Genomic DNA, 14461 nt, shown 5'->3' on the forward strand with positions numbered 1-14461 from the left:
CAGAACCAGAACTGCCAGAGGATTCTGGCTGGACAGGAAGTGATGAATGCAGAACACGGTTTACACACAATAATAATAATGATAATCTTTATTCAAATCTGACATAAAAACTCGCCAGGCGGCGGCGCCCTCTGCTGGTGAAACATGGTCCCTACATCTGAATAACAGCTGCAGTTTTACTTTAGTTAAAATCATATTTACAGAACTCAGAGCATCACTTCAATAATACTGGATATATCATATAATTATATACAATATCATTAAAAGCAATAATTTCATATGGAAACAGCAGGAAGCTTCTGGCCTCATGGATAAATTTGGGGAAATTATTAACAACTCAGCATGTACAAAAATTAATGCAGTGTGAAAATATGTATTAACATTTTTCTCGCTACTTTTTCAGTCAATAAATTATAAAGAACCAAAACTGATAATCAAACTCAATAATTTATATTATTTATATATAATATATGTAAAGTTTCAGCTGTTTATTGCTTTTTCTAATAATTAAATTTGATCCCTGCCTGCAGTTTGTTCCTAAGTGAAGCTGATGAAAACTTTTTGTTTTCAGGATCTTAAATGAAAAATGTTGACAACATAAAGTATTTTTTCTTTTATGATCTGTGTTTTTGATTTTAATATAAAACATCCAGAAACTTTTTATTCAACTATTAAATTAGCAAATTATTAACTTGGCTAAAAACAGATTTTTAAAGTAACTTCTCGAGTTGTTGCCGAGTTTAGACTAAAAATATTTTCTAACCTAACAAATTTCTGTGTTTCATTGTGAAAGTTTATCTTTCTCTATCCATGAGGCCCTGAAGGCAGCGCCTGGTTCACTATGGTGCGTTCATGGTCTGTAGGAAAATGTATGGAGGAATTTTTCTGCCATAATCTTGGAGCACAGATTTTCAGTCTGAAAGCAGAATTTCATGTCTTTTGTTCTGAAAACTTGTAACGCGGTGCAGGTTGCTACAATCGATAGCCGCCACACAGGCACACCTGCTAGTAGAGAACAAACGCACAACCCTTTCATTCTATTGGCTGAGAGGTTGCCAGGCGACTGTGCCAAAAGTCAGAGTCGAAGTGTGAGCACCAGGAGACGTTTTGAGAAGACATGAAGTCCTGCTTTCAAAATGAAAATGTGTTCTCTTGGATTATGGCAGGAATATTGCTCCATAAGAAAGCATTTCCTTTGAATCTTCTGTCCGTCTCTAAAGTGCCAATGTCTGGAGGCTCCGCCCCCTGCAGCTGATTGGTGCGCAGCGCCCTCAGGTGGTTGGCTGCAGTAGCAGCACGGCGAGCAGGTTGCTCTCTGACTCCGCCCACTCCGCCCTCACCTGCAGCCTCACCTGCTCCCCCTGCTGGAGCATTAGGAGCCCCAACCCGCTCACAGGCCCCGCCCCCTCCACCTGCCGCTGCAGCAGCGTCACCGGAGCCCCGCCCCCTTTCTGGCCCCGCCTCAGCAGGATGTGGGCGGAGCCAGGCCTCAGGTCCACGGTGAGGATGAACAGGTAGAGTCCATCCAGCGGCGCTGTGAAGAGTCTGGAGTTCTGACCCGGTCCAAACCTGACGGTTCTGCCCGATCCGCCCACAAACAGCACAGAGACGCCTGATTGGCTGGATGGGATCGGCTCACCTGAGGAGGAAGGATGATGATGATGAGGAGGTGAGCTCTGATGCTGGTCTGATCAAGTTGTGACTCACCTGGTGACTCCCTCCGACTGCGCTGACCTCCTCTTTCTCCTCCTCCTCCTTCTCCTCCTTTTCTTCTTCCTCCTCTTTCTCCTCCTCCTCCTTCTCCTCCTCTTCTTCTTCCATCTCCTTCTCCTCCTCCTCCTCCTCCTCCTCCTCTCTTTCTGTCCCTCCTCTTCGTCAGCTCCAGCAGTCGGTCCAGCTGCAGCGTGTGTCCGGACGCCGCCAGCAACTCAGTGTTGCTGAAGACGTTCTTGAAGACCTTCAGGTGTTCCTCCAGGCCCCTCCGCAGCCGGAGCACCTCCTCCTGCAGCGCCGCCTCCCGTCCTGCAGGGGGCGCCACGCTGCTGCTGCAGGAGCAGCTCCGCTCCTCTGCCAGGACCAGCCTCTGCTCATGCTGCTCCACCTTCCTCTCCAGGTCTCGCAGGCTGTCTGCAGCTCTCCGCTCCGCCTGCAGGAGGCGCTGGTTCTCCCTGAGCGGAGCGCCGCTGTTCCCCCGGCGGCCAGCAGGGGGCCAGAGGGGCTGGTCAGCAGCGGGGATCTCCTCTCTGCTTCCTGGTTATTAGTGTTCACAAATATTCATTAATATTCTCAGAATTTAAACCTTAAAACAGAAATATTTAGTGATGCATTAATCTGTTTGCGTTAAAAAATGATCTCCATGGAAACAGTTTGGTTTCATTATGAACTCTCATCCAGCGTTATCCAAACAGATAAAAGCTTTAAGATCAGTTGGATAAAAATCAAAATAATGTTTTTGATTATTTGCAAATCTCTGCTGCTCTTTCAATCTACCGCCACTAGATGGCGCCAATGACTCTCTGACGGTACTAATCGGTGCCATAGAACTTCAACAGGCAGAATCTCTAAACGGATCAGAACTTTATTTCCACTTTCTGTCAGAAAATCTGATAGAATTAAATATAATGGAAACAGTTTCTGTCAGAAGTTTGTTGGATCTGTTCATGTTTTTATTAAAATTATGGACTTTCTGTCTAATAATGAAGTTTATTTGAACCAGCGGAGATCTGTCTGCCCTGCTCCAGGTGATTCCAGGTGATTCCAGGTGACCCTACCTGCTCCTGGATCCTGTAGCTCCGCCTCCTCACGGCTCCTCAGCCGCTCCTGCAGCCGGCGGAGCTGCTCCTGCAGGGCGGGGACGGAGTGGGCCTCCTGGTCCTGCAGGGGCCACTCCAGGAACTCCAGCACCTCCTCACCCAGCAGCAGCTGCAGCACGTCGCTGTGCCGGATGGCGTCCTGCAGCAGCGACTGGAAGGACGTGGACAGCGTCTTCACCTGCTGGTCCAGCTGGACGTCCTCGTCCTGCAGCGCCGACACTGACCTGCTGAGCTGGGCCAGCCCGAGGTCCAAGGTTCTGGTTCTGTTCTGCTCCAAGGCCACGGACTGTTTCACCTGCAGGGGGAGCACCAGAGTTACCTTCAGTCTGTAGAAATTTTGGTTCTGATTCCGGTTCTCTGAGGTGAGTTGGAATTGTAATTTTCAGGTCTATTAAGGACCTGATAATCCAGTAGACCCGGTTCTATTGGGACCAAAAATTCAACATTTGATACATTTTCTCTCTGCTGAGTCAAACCAACCTGTTCCCCTCCTGGCCTGTGGGGGCGCTGCACCAACAACCACTGAAGGAAACCACACAAAAACCTCTGAAGACACTGAGAGCAACTTCCTTCTTCACCAGATGGAAACAAGATGGAGGCGTCAGATTTTAGTGTTGGAGGATTTCTCTTTAGTCTTTGGCTGAAGACCAGGAGACATTTCTGCTGCTAGCGCTAGGCTAACATGTTAGCTTTGGTTGTATTTACCCAGAATGCCTTGGGCTGTAGTTCACTTTCTGCTTTTGGAGCGGTCTCTGGTCCGCTTGGCGTTTACATTCAAACCGAACCAGAGTTCACTTCAACCGAATTCAGACCGAGGTTTGGAGGACCAGAGGTCAGAGGTCAGCTGGCATTCACACTAACCGGACCGAAGTTTATAAATAAGCGGACTGGAGTTGTGTTGAAGCAGACTGAACATTACTGGTAGAAATAATGCAGCCTTAGTTGGATGTAATGAGAATCATTTCCTACAGTTCTATGATCAGAACCAGAACCTCTAAATGAACCAACCTGCTCCAGATCCGCCTGCAGCGCCTCCACCGCCGGCTCCCAGTCACCGACTCCGCCCCAAGAAGCCCCGCCCACCTCGCTGTTCTCCTCCAGTTCCAGCCTGTTCTGATTGGCCAGATGTGTGACATTGGCCACGCCTCTCTCCAGGCGAGCCACCGCAGCCTTCAGGTCGCCGCATTTGCAGTCGTTGGTCGGGTTGAGGTTGTGGAAATCCTTGTACAGGTTGTCCACGTCCTTGGTGTTCTCCCGCAGGTCCTTCTCGTAGCGCGTCAAGTTCTCCACCAGCTGCTCCACCAGCCGCTCCACCGTCACCTTGGACTTCTCCACCTCCAGACCCGTCTCCATGAACAGAATCTGGCTTTTCCGTGCCGTCTGGTTGATCAGCTTCTCCAGATTCTTGAGCTGCAGCGCCATCTGCTGGGCGTCGGCTGAAGTGATATCCAGGTCCTCCGTCAGCTCCTCCACCTGCACAGAAACACACCTGACCTCCAGTCGACGTGCTCAGCTCTGATTGGACCAGCTGCTGTCTTGATTGGCCGAACCTTGACGGTGTTGTTGACCACCATGTTGTCCAGACGTGTGATGGCGTCCCACAGGGCCGTGTTGTCAGCTGGGCGTTGGGGGGAGAGCTGGTGGTCCTCAGGGGTCCGGTTCCAGTCCAACTTCATTCCAGCCTGTGTTGCGTTCAGGGCCTGCAGGTGGACCTGGTTCAGAGATTTAAAGTGGTTGGAGTAAAATGCTTCCTGATTGTGACCACTGATGGTATTTTCTGGTAGTTTCTGACCTGCAGCACCTTCTGCTGCTGCTTCAGTTCCTGGTCCACCTCCACCCTGAAACTGCTGAGGTTGAGCTGCAGCTCGTCGTGCTGGGAGTTCAGTCTGCTCTCTGTGTCTCTGCGCCATTCCTGGATCTGCCTGCGAATGTTCCCGATCTCCTGGTACATCTCATCCAGTTTGGATTCCAGCTTCTCCTCGGCATCTTCCTCTTCCTGGAGCTCCACTCCCCGCCGGCTGACCTTCATCTCCGCTACGTCTTGAGATAGTGCCCCCACATGGTGAAGGAGGCGCTCCAGAGAGCGGTTGAAGCCCTCCAGGATGGGGTGCAGTTGGGACAGGACCAGCGCCATCATGTCAGGGACAGGAAGGGCTGCAGGGACGTCTGGGTAAGGCAGAACCACGCCCTCTACGACTGACGGACACACAGTTTAACACGATCAGCTCCACAGAGACCAAACCGTTCAGGGCAGCAAACAGCAGAACAAGACAGGATCATCAGCCTCAAGACAAATTCTGCTTCTATTCTGGGTAAGAAAACAAACAGCCGAGGTCCCAGGAGGAACCCCTGAGGAACACCTTCTGGCACTGAAGCAGAGGTACAAATCATTAGCTCCCTGAGGAAATCCCTCTAAACTTTTAATGTTTCTAGTAGACACTGATTAGGAGACATCAAGATGACTGACACCATTCCTGAGGATTTGCTCAGAACTGAACCTTACATCAGGAACTCTGGTTAGCAAAGCTAATGGCACTTGAACACACAAAGCACTCTGGCACTTTTGGTAGGAAGGAAATTTGTGATGCTAAGAACATGAATCTGGAGCTCAGAAAGAGGATAGGAGACACTAATCCATGATGACGGCAGATCTGCCATTTCCAAACATCTCCTGGATGATGCATCACTGCAGAGCAGCAAGAGGCAGAATCTGTCTCAAAGCTTCAGAAACGGTCTGGAGAAAAGAATCAGGTGTCTAGATTGTACTGAGCGGTTCGATGCAGGTTGGTGCAGTTTGTGAACTGATTCACCTGCAGTTGTAGGTCCATAGGACAAAGGTACGGTCCGGTAGGGAGGAGCTACTGGCGTCACACAACAGAGAAACCTCACTGCTTGCAACAGGAAGAAGACAAGAGTCATGCTTGTTGTTGCACTAGAGTGACAGTGAGAGTCCAGCTGCTCTCCTGAATAAACCAAACCGTGTTAGAAACCAGGCGCCGGTCCAGAAGGACCCGGGTTCTGCCAGGCGATCGATGGAAATGAAGCAGAATGTTGGAATCTGGAAGATTTAAAGGATCTTCTGGTCCGGGCCGGCGCCGACCCAAAACAATCCCCCCAGTTCACGGACATGAAGACGATGAGACCAAACCTCAGGCTGGTTCTGGTCCAGGAGGGGCTGAGGCATCCAGTGAAATATGTTTGCATCCTTTCCGGGTCGGTTCTGGTAGGAGTTCAGACATCAACAGAACCCGGATGTTTCTCTGTCTCCTCCATTAAAATAGAAGCAGATTCAGCTCTGACCCGTTTGGACTTGCTGGTTCTGACCGGAACCAGAGGCAGAGAGGTTTCTATCTAAAGCCCGTCTGAGTCAGTCAGAACCAACAGAACCTTCTTCCTGTGGGACGGTCCAAACCCGGCACCTCATGTTTGCAGAGCAGTTTCTCACGCCCACGCGGGCCCAACCGGACCTCCCTGGGGACCGGTTCTGAAACTGATCCAGATCCATACCGGACTCTCCCAGAACCGCCCTGCTGGGTCGGCCGTTGGACCAGTCAGACTGAAACCAGAACCTTCTGCAGAATCAGCTGCAGGTTAAACCACCAGGTTCTGGTTCTGGTTCTGGTTCTGGTTCTGGTTCTGGTTCTGGTTCTGCAGGATGGGAACCTCCAGCTGGTTCTGGAGCAAAATTTCTGGATCTTTCTCCTACATCAAGAACCAGAACCAGAACCAGTCCCACCCTGGAACTGGTTCTGCTGGTTCTGGTCCATTTGGTTCAGATCAGGGCCCGGTTCTCCTCCTCTCCTCCAACACTTGCTGTGTTTCTCCCAGAGAGGTCAAAGGTCATGCTGCAACAGGAAACCTGCAGGCCTGAAAGAGGACCCGGTCCAGTTGGACTGAACCTGAACTCTGCAGGAGAACCAGAACCAGCAGAGTGATGGTGGGCAGGCAGTGAGGTCAAAGGTCACAGAGGACATGTGGGAAACAGGAAGTGAGGGTGTGATGTCATCGGTGGTCATGTGACCAGGAAGCAGGAAATCCTCCATCCTCAGTTTAAACATTCCTCTGGTTCTGGTTCTGGTTCTGGGCTCACCCTGAGACGGGCTCCCAGGCGGCAGCCGGTTCTGGTTCTGGTGGTAAACCGGGTGGTGGTGGTGAGTGGGGGGGTTTCCTGGGTGGGCGGAGCCATGCGGGTCGTAGGGGTCGGTGAAGGTCGTCTGATGGTCGTTCTGCTCCCGGTCCGGGTCGGCCCGGCGCCGAAGTCCAGCTGGGTCACCTGAAACAGAACAGAGTTCTGCTTCATTAATGGGTTTGGGTCAGAACATCCCAGAAACGGGTCAACAGAACCGGACCGGGTTTCACCATAGGACTGCAAACATCTCTGATGAAATCAACAGGAAACCGACCAGAACCTCAACATCCTCCAAGGGAGGTTCTGGTTCTGGTTCTGGTTCTGATTCCAGCGTGTTCTTCCTGCGGTTCCTCTCATTGTCTGCTGGGAGCTCGGCCCACAGGAAGCAGCTTGAATCAGAGGCGTGGTGGGAGCGGACCCGACCGGACCCGACCGGGCCGGACCGTGTGGAGGTGAGGCAGCTCTGCTTTGTTTCGCTCTGAAGGTCAGAGGTCTAGTTTAATGTATTCACTGCCGTAAACAACCGGACCCCTCAGAACCAGAACCAGAACACGGGTCCAGCCTGGAGGAGGAACCGGATGGCGGCAAAACAGAAAACAACTAAAAACAAAAACATGGCGGCAGGTTTCTAAGCTCCCGGTGGTCACTGCTGGGCACGGCGGAGGCAGCAGGGTGATGGGGGACTGGTCTGTCACTGGCCAGGACCAAACTCCACCCGTCTGAGCTGCTCTGACTTTACAACCAAACGCACCCAGCAGCTTCCTCTGACCTCATCAAGATGTTTCCTCCCATCCCTGCTCAGTGTGTGTGTGTGTGTGTGTGTGTGTGTGTGTGTGTGTGTGTGAAGGGGGGATGGAACGGGTCAGAACAACCCGACCCGGTTCTGAGAGGAAGCCGGCCTGATGGGTCCAACAGAAACGCTTCAGTTTCTTTTTCTCTGGAATTAAAATCTGACGTTTTATCAAAGTTGAAATTTTCATTCAGAAACGTTGATCTGGTTTCTCTACAGTTTCTGTTCAGGTCGTATTTTCAGTTTTTATATTTTTTGAACTTTCACATCACAGTATTTGCTGCTGAACTGGAAGTCCAGTGAACCAGTTTCACAAATCGGACATTTTTATTTCTCGTGGTTTTCCAGACCAAGTTCAGAGATGAAGAAACTTTATGAACCAAAATGTTTCATTTTATTTCAGCCTTGGCTGCTATTCATTTATTATTTCTTTATCCTGGTTGTTGAACCAGGATGAAGAACTGGATCCTTCTGCGCAGACTCGGTTCTGTGTCACCAGAACCGTTTGTGGACCGGTTCCGTTCTGCTGTAGGTTTCTACGTTCCTCATGAACTCTCTGATCTCACCTTCCTGGTCGCAGTTTGGACCTTCGTGACCCGGACAGCAGCGCCACACCAAGGTCGTGACCTCTTTCTGCTTCTGGCAGCCGGGCCGCAACCGGTACCTGAACAGAACCCTGATGTTAATTCACTGGTTCATTCCCTCTTGAGGGGTTAAAGGTTAACTATTGTTTATATTATCAGGTTTGATTTGAGTTCAATTAATAACTGATCCTCCAACCAACAGAGCTTTACCGGCTGGCACCGACCCAACAGAACCAGTCCTCAGAGGTTCTGGTCCATATTGTCACTGAACCGTTGTAGGGCTCATGGTTGAATGATCAGAACCTCCAGTCCACCAGAACCACAGAGGTTGTTTTGGAATGAGATCCAGAACCAGATGTGAGAGGTTCTGATTTTTACCCGGTTTTGCTGGGACCGGTCCACTGTGATCTGAACAGAACAGGTTCTGATGGGTCCAAAGAGAAGACTCCCCCAAACCATGATACCAACTCCTCCAGTCCGACCCATTGATCACAGTCAGGACCAGTCACGTTCCTCACACATTCTGCTTTGTATCTTAGTTGTTTTATTTTTATATTTTAAATATGTAATAAAGTTTAAAACTTTTTTCTCCACTCTGATGTTCATACTGAACCTCAGCTGGCCCCTGATTGGCTGATTCTCTGTTGGTGCTAAAAGAGAGAGGATAGATGTGCCTAAAAAAGTGGCCAGTGGGGCGTGCTCCGATGGCATAGAGGGTAGCGCGCCCCACGTTTGAAGGCCTTCAGTCCTCGACGCGGCCGTCGCGGGTTCGATTCCCGGACCCGACAACATTTGCCGCATGTCTTCCCCCCTCTCCTTCCCCCTTTCCTGTCAACCTACTATTGGATAAGGGACACTAGAGCCCACAAAAAGACCCCCTGGTGGGGAAAAAAAAAAAAGTGGCCAGTGAGTTTATCTTGTTGTATGGTGAACACACACACACACACACACACACACACTGGTAAAGGTGACTCACGTGGCCCTCTGGCAGCCGGGTGACTCGCGGGGACAGGGACTTTGGTTCTGGTTCTGGACCTGTCTCCGTGTTTTACACCCCTCAGCCACCAGCTGCATACTCTTCCTCACAAAGGCACACCAGTTCCTGAAACACACACACAGTCAGGATAATGTACGGTTTGTTTCAGAATCTCTGGTTCTGTTCTGGACCATGTTCTGATCCACTTCCGATTAAACTCATTAAGTTATGTTGTTTCACATCCAGCCCAGAGTGTTTGTGTTTCTGCTCATTGAATCCAGGTTTTGCTCGAACTTTGTGATGTTTGAGGTTTTCCTCCTCCAGTTTGACTCACAGCTTCAGGATCATCACATCTGAAGCTCTTTAATCAGTAAAACAACCAGGAATGTTCTGTTGGTAACGATCAGAACATTTAGTTCTTTATTTAGAAGCAGAAAAATGTCCCAAACTTCCTCTAGATGTTGAATCTCTTTGATCCGCTGAGATCCTGCAGGATCTTCTCAGATACGTCGCTCTTCATCTGCAGCTCCTGTCATCATCATCTTCATCATGTTTAACAATCTGCAGCTGATCTGAGTTCAGTGAAGTTTTGTTAGATTTCTGTTGTCAGACTGAATCAGAGGTGATAAATCTGTTGAGGAACATCTGTGGCTCTGACTTCTGATGTGACCCAGCTGGGAGCGATGCCTGCAGCTGATTGGTCGCTGCGTCCATTCTGTGTTTGGTTTGGATGTTTATCCTGGGGTTTCCTGACAAAACGGGCCTCATGTTTCCCAACCAGCTCAGTGTTTGTGGAAGTTCTCTGGCTCCTTTTTGGCTCCTGCTGAGCTGCTTTTAAACCCTGCAGGAGTTCAGATGTTTGCTGGGATTTATCTGGATCAGAAGCTCCTCAGATCCAGCCTGAAGGGAGCAGATGTTCTCCTGGTGAACCAACATGGCTGCCGTGAAGAACTGAACCTGAACAACAGACTCCAGGTTCCTTCTGATCCAACCCAGGGCCCAGAAAACAGACACATTTCTGTCCCATTGTTCCAGCATGTGGACAAATTGCTGAAACTCCTTTAGTCACTTCCTGTTGTGTCATTTCCTAATGAGTCACTTCCTGTGCAGAGCTGTGGAGGTCATGTTTCAACCTCAGAGAATTTGGCACTTCCTGAAAACTTTCCCTCACTTCATCTCTACGTTTCGCAGAGAGTTTATGGAGTTTTCCTGCAGCTCAGTGAGGAACACTGGGAACACTGGGAACATTGGGAACATGGAGCTGAATCAGGAATGAAGCCATCAGTTAAAGACGCAGTGAAAGCCTTGTTGTGGTTCAGTGTTGATCAGCCGGCAGGTTGTAGTGAAATGTGGAGTAAAAACTGAAGCTTGGTTCTGATTGGTGGGTCCGTCTGATGACACAAACATTTAAAATCAGATCTTTCTTCTGCTGCAAAGCAAACAGCAGCTTTTAGTTCAGTTTGGACCAAACCTCCTCCAACCTGTCAGAGTTTAGTTCAACACGCCTCTCTGCTGTTTCTGAATGTTACCCACTGCTGCATTTAGCAGTGATCACTGTAAAAATCTAATAAAGTTTAACCTCAAAGAGCAAGTCATGAAAATCTCATAATATGACTGACAGAAAATAAAACGATTAAATGTGGTTAACTGACCACACAACCTCTTTCTGACTTTGCCAGTTAATAACTTGATTTCTGATAATCAGATTGATTTGTTTTGACTCTAATGCTGCCTGGCTGCAGCAATTCGATTACCTTACCATAAATGAGTCAACATGTTCTAATTAAATACATTTCATTGGCATATGTCAACCCCACCCAGGAGAAGAGTGGGGCTGGTTATAGATCCTCTGAGTAAAGCCGGTTGGGACGCGGCGGCCATGTTGGAGCAGAGGCAGCCATTTTCCTTTCAGATGCATTAATTAATCCTACACCTATCAATAGTTACAGTTTTTTGAACATCTAATCGTTAGTTTTCCTCGTCCCACTTATAAGTTCCAGTGGGAACTTTCGCATTGACGTTGACACTGATGGAGTAAATGTAGCTTTAGACTGACTGGCTTCACTCAGAGTTCACAGTTTGACGCTCTCCTGTGGTCCAACACTGTAAATCAGTCATTTCCCATAATGCTTTGCGGTCTGATAATATTTTAATACTGAGTTTATTTCAACTGGTTTCCAAACCTGGGAGAAAACTGTGACGTAAAGTATGATGATTGTACTGAAACGGCTTTTTGGGTGAAGGGTCTCAAGGAGGCGCTATGTGGAGGAAATGAACCAGGCTGGGAAGAAACAAGACCAGTTCTGTTGGGTCCAGAGGTGGAACAACAGGAGGTCTGGACCAGAGTTTTTCTGTGTGATCCCAGTGGATCTTACTGGGAACATTTCATCCAGGCATGGCCGCCTCCTTGTCCATCTCCCTCCAGCCAGCAGCTCCTGCTCTGAATGCCGGGTTTTCTTGCAGCTCAGAGGGTCACTGAAGGTTAAAATCACCAGATTTATGAAAACTTTGGATTGTTTGAGGATGAGTTTTGTCCTGCAGCTCATTTTTCATGCTGATATTTCAACACAAACGTCTCCAGAGAGGAAGACCTCCGACTGAGAAGTTGCCTTCCTTTGGCTCTTTGGCTCTTTAAACTATTTCTCCTCCATGTTTCCTGTTCCTGTCTCCTTCTAACCCTGGTCTCTCTGACGTAATGGCCGCAGGACGTTTGGTTGACCTGACCTGAGACTCTCATCTCAGGTCAGGTCTGGTCCAAGTTTCTCCACCATGAGAAAAACATCAAACGTCTCTGATTCCATTTCATCAGAGCTCAACTGCATGGTGACCTTTGACCTCTGAACCACAAAACACCCCCCACCCCCAGGAGATCAAACTGAAACTAGAAACACAGAAAACTGTTGAATCCTGCTTTCCATTAGAGCTCCCCATGAAGCCATTGGTGAGTATGTGTGTGTTACTGTGTTACTGTGTGTGTGTGTGTGTTACTGTGTTACTGTGTGTGTGTGTGTTACTGTGTTACTGTGTGTGTGTGTGTGTGTGTTACTGTGTGTGTGTGTTACTGTGTGTGTGTTACTGTGTGTGTGTGTGTGTGTGTGTGTGTGTGTGTGTGTGTGTGTGTGTGTGTGTGTGTGTGTGTGTGTGTGTGTGTGGGTGTGTGTGTGTGTTACTGTGTGTGTGTGTGTGTGTGTGTGTGTGTGTTACTGTGTGTGTGTTACTGTGTGTGCTATCAGGACTCTGCAGCAACCTGAAACAATAAGAGTCGCTGACATTAGGTAACTACTCCCTTTATCTGCAGACGGCCGGCTGGTGAAGGACCCCAGGCTGCCCTCAGTGCCCGTCTGAAATTACCTCATTCTGACCATATTTACCCCCCACACCCCACCTACTTGCCCCCCTAGCAGGATAATTAAGTTATTAAAACATATTATCGTTTTAGACAAACAGGGAAGGAAATACTTTGGATCTTAGATCAGTCGGATCAATCAGAACGATCCGACTGCAGGGAATACACAACTTTTTGGACTTGATGACTGGTTCTGATGGGTCCAAAGAGATCATCCCCCACACCATGATACCACCTCTACCAGGCTGAGTCATGATGATTCCACCAAGTACTGACCCGATTGTCTGAACGGTCGGGTTGGTGCTGCAGCAGAACCAACAGAACCAGCAGAGAGGATGAATTTAAAGATGATTAAAGATGCACTAAATGGCTACTAGAACCCAACAGAACTCAACAGAACCAATTAGAACTCAACATGAGGTCCATCTACATGACCCGGTTCTGAAGGTCCAACCAGCAGCAATGAAGCCTCTAAAGCTGAGGCGGTTCTGGTCAGAAACTCACCCGGTTCTGACTGGAGAAATCCCAGTTCCTGCTGGCAGGAGAGTCTCCGTCACAAACCCTCCTCTTCCTCCTCTTCCTCCCTCCTCCTCTTCCTCCACCTCAGGGTCCCGCGCTCTCACCTCACAGTGAGCGCTCACCAGTAAACCCAGAACCAGCACCAGTTCTCCCACTGCCATCATGTCTGCTGGCTGTGTGAAGCCCGGCCAGAACCACAGCTGCTTTTAAAGAGGAGGAGGAGGAGGAGGAGGAGGAGGAGGAGGAGGAGGAGGAGGAGGAAGAGGAGGAGGAGGAAGAGGAGGAGGAGGAAGAGGAGGAGGAGATCCTGCCTCCCATTTCCTCCTCTGGTGGGATTTACTGCTGATCAGTAAATCCCACCAAATATGAAAAATATGAACCTAAATATCGCCTTCAGACATCAGAACTGCTGAATTAATTTTTCCAATCAATCTTCACAAAACATTGAAAACATTGAAAACATTCAGCTCCTGATTTGAGTCCATTTTTCTGGCCGTGGTGCTGAAGCTGCTTTTCCTGGTTTGTTTTCCTCATGCGGCGCCTGAACAGCTCTGCCGCCCCCCAGCGGAGCGCCCTGGTTACGTCTCCTCTTTCTGGTCACTCAGAAACGCTTTGATGCCATTTTTATTGATTTTTGTTTTTTAAACTGTGACTGAAAACTGAAATACTGGAATAATAAACCCAGTAAAATAATAAGAAAGTGAGTAAAAATAAGAAAACTCAACCTCATTTGGATCCAGGCTGGAAAAGAGCCACACAGACAGGCTGCTTTAAGGCTGCAGGCTGATCTGTGACTTAGAGTGACCTCTGACCCCACCAGGCTGAACCAGGTGCTCCAGGTGATTCCTGATTGGTTACCGATGTTGGATCAATAAAGTTAGAATTAAATCTGTGCTGCTTTTTAAAGGTGTGAGGAAAATGAATGAAACGGAGAAGAAATGGTTCATCGATGTGAAAGATGATGATTTTATCAAAATAAAACTTATTATTGTTGAAAACTTTGTGGATACCAGTTTGTTTCAGCAAGTCAAAAAAAAAAAAAGAAAAACTGTAATTTTTATAAAAATGCTCAAATTTCACACGATTTATTTTTCATTTTTCATTTTATTATTCATATCTGGAATAATCACAATTTTAGATTCTGTTTCCTGAACCTACATTTTCCTTTTTAATATCAAAATTTCAGATATTTTAAACAGTTTAATAGCATCAGACAGACAAAACAACCAAATAAGAGACTTTCTTACAACATAAACATAATGGACCTTACCAAGCTCCGCCCACAACTGGCCCACGTGACCGCA

The 14461-nt window shown here is 48.4% G+C and overlaps 1 protein-coding gene across 2 annotated transcripts; it reads right to left on the minus strand.

Annotated features, from left to right (window-relative positions):
• Positions 1-73: 73 nt before the first annotated feature.
• Positions 74-13347, minus strand: mmrn2a (multimerin 2a). Of its 2 annotated transcripts, none has more exons than XM_044136968.1 (10): positions 13143-13347; positions 9293-9418; positions 8299-8396; positions 6904-7086; positions 4615-5009; positions 4364-4525; positions 3822-4286; positions 2772-3108; positions 1708-2250; positions 74-1639 (listed from the first exon to the last, which is right to left on the minus strand). In XM_044136968.1, exons 1-10 carry the CDS (start codon positions 13319-13321, stop codon positions 1272-1274), a joined length of 2856 nt encoding a protein of 951 aa, XP_043992903.1. In that variant the 5' UTR covers positions 13322-13347; the 3' UTR covers positions 74-1271. The 2 variants fall into 2 exon arrangements, with proteins under 2 accessions (XP_043992903.1, XP_043992902.1); XM_044136967.1 differs by having other exon boundaries at positions 4606-5009.
• Between the last annotated feature and the right edge of the window lie 1114 nt (positions 13348-14461).

The sequence above is a fragment of the Gambusia affinis genome, linkage group LG13, assembly GCF_019740435.1.
Source record: "Gambusia affinis linkage group LG13, SWU_Gaff_1.0, whole genome shotgun sequence".
In the NCBI taxonomy this organism is placed as follows: Eukaryota; Metazoa; Chordata; class Actinopteri; order Cyprinodontiformes; family Poeciliidae; genus Gambusia; species Gambusia affinis.

Excerpts from the sequence above, each read along its gene's own strand:
- mmrn2a (XM_044136967.1), bottom strand. The coding sequence starts at position 13,321 with ATGATGGCAGTGGGAGAACTGGTGCTGGTTCTGGGTTTACTGGTGAGC. Across the intron at positions 5,010-6,903 it reads GCCTGGGAGCCCGTCTCAGG|TCGTAGAGGGCGTGGTTCTG; the intron begins GTGAGCCCAGAA and ends TGTGTCCGTCAG. Across the intron at positions 2,251-2,771 it reads GCTACAGGATCCAGGAGCAG|GAAGCAGAGAGGAGATCCCC; the intron begins GTAGGGTCACCT and ends ACTAATAACCAG.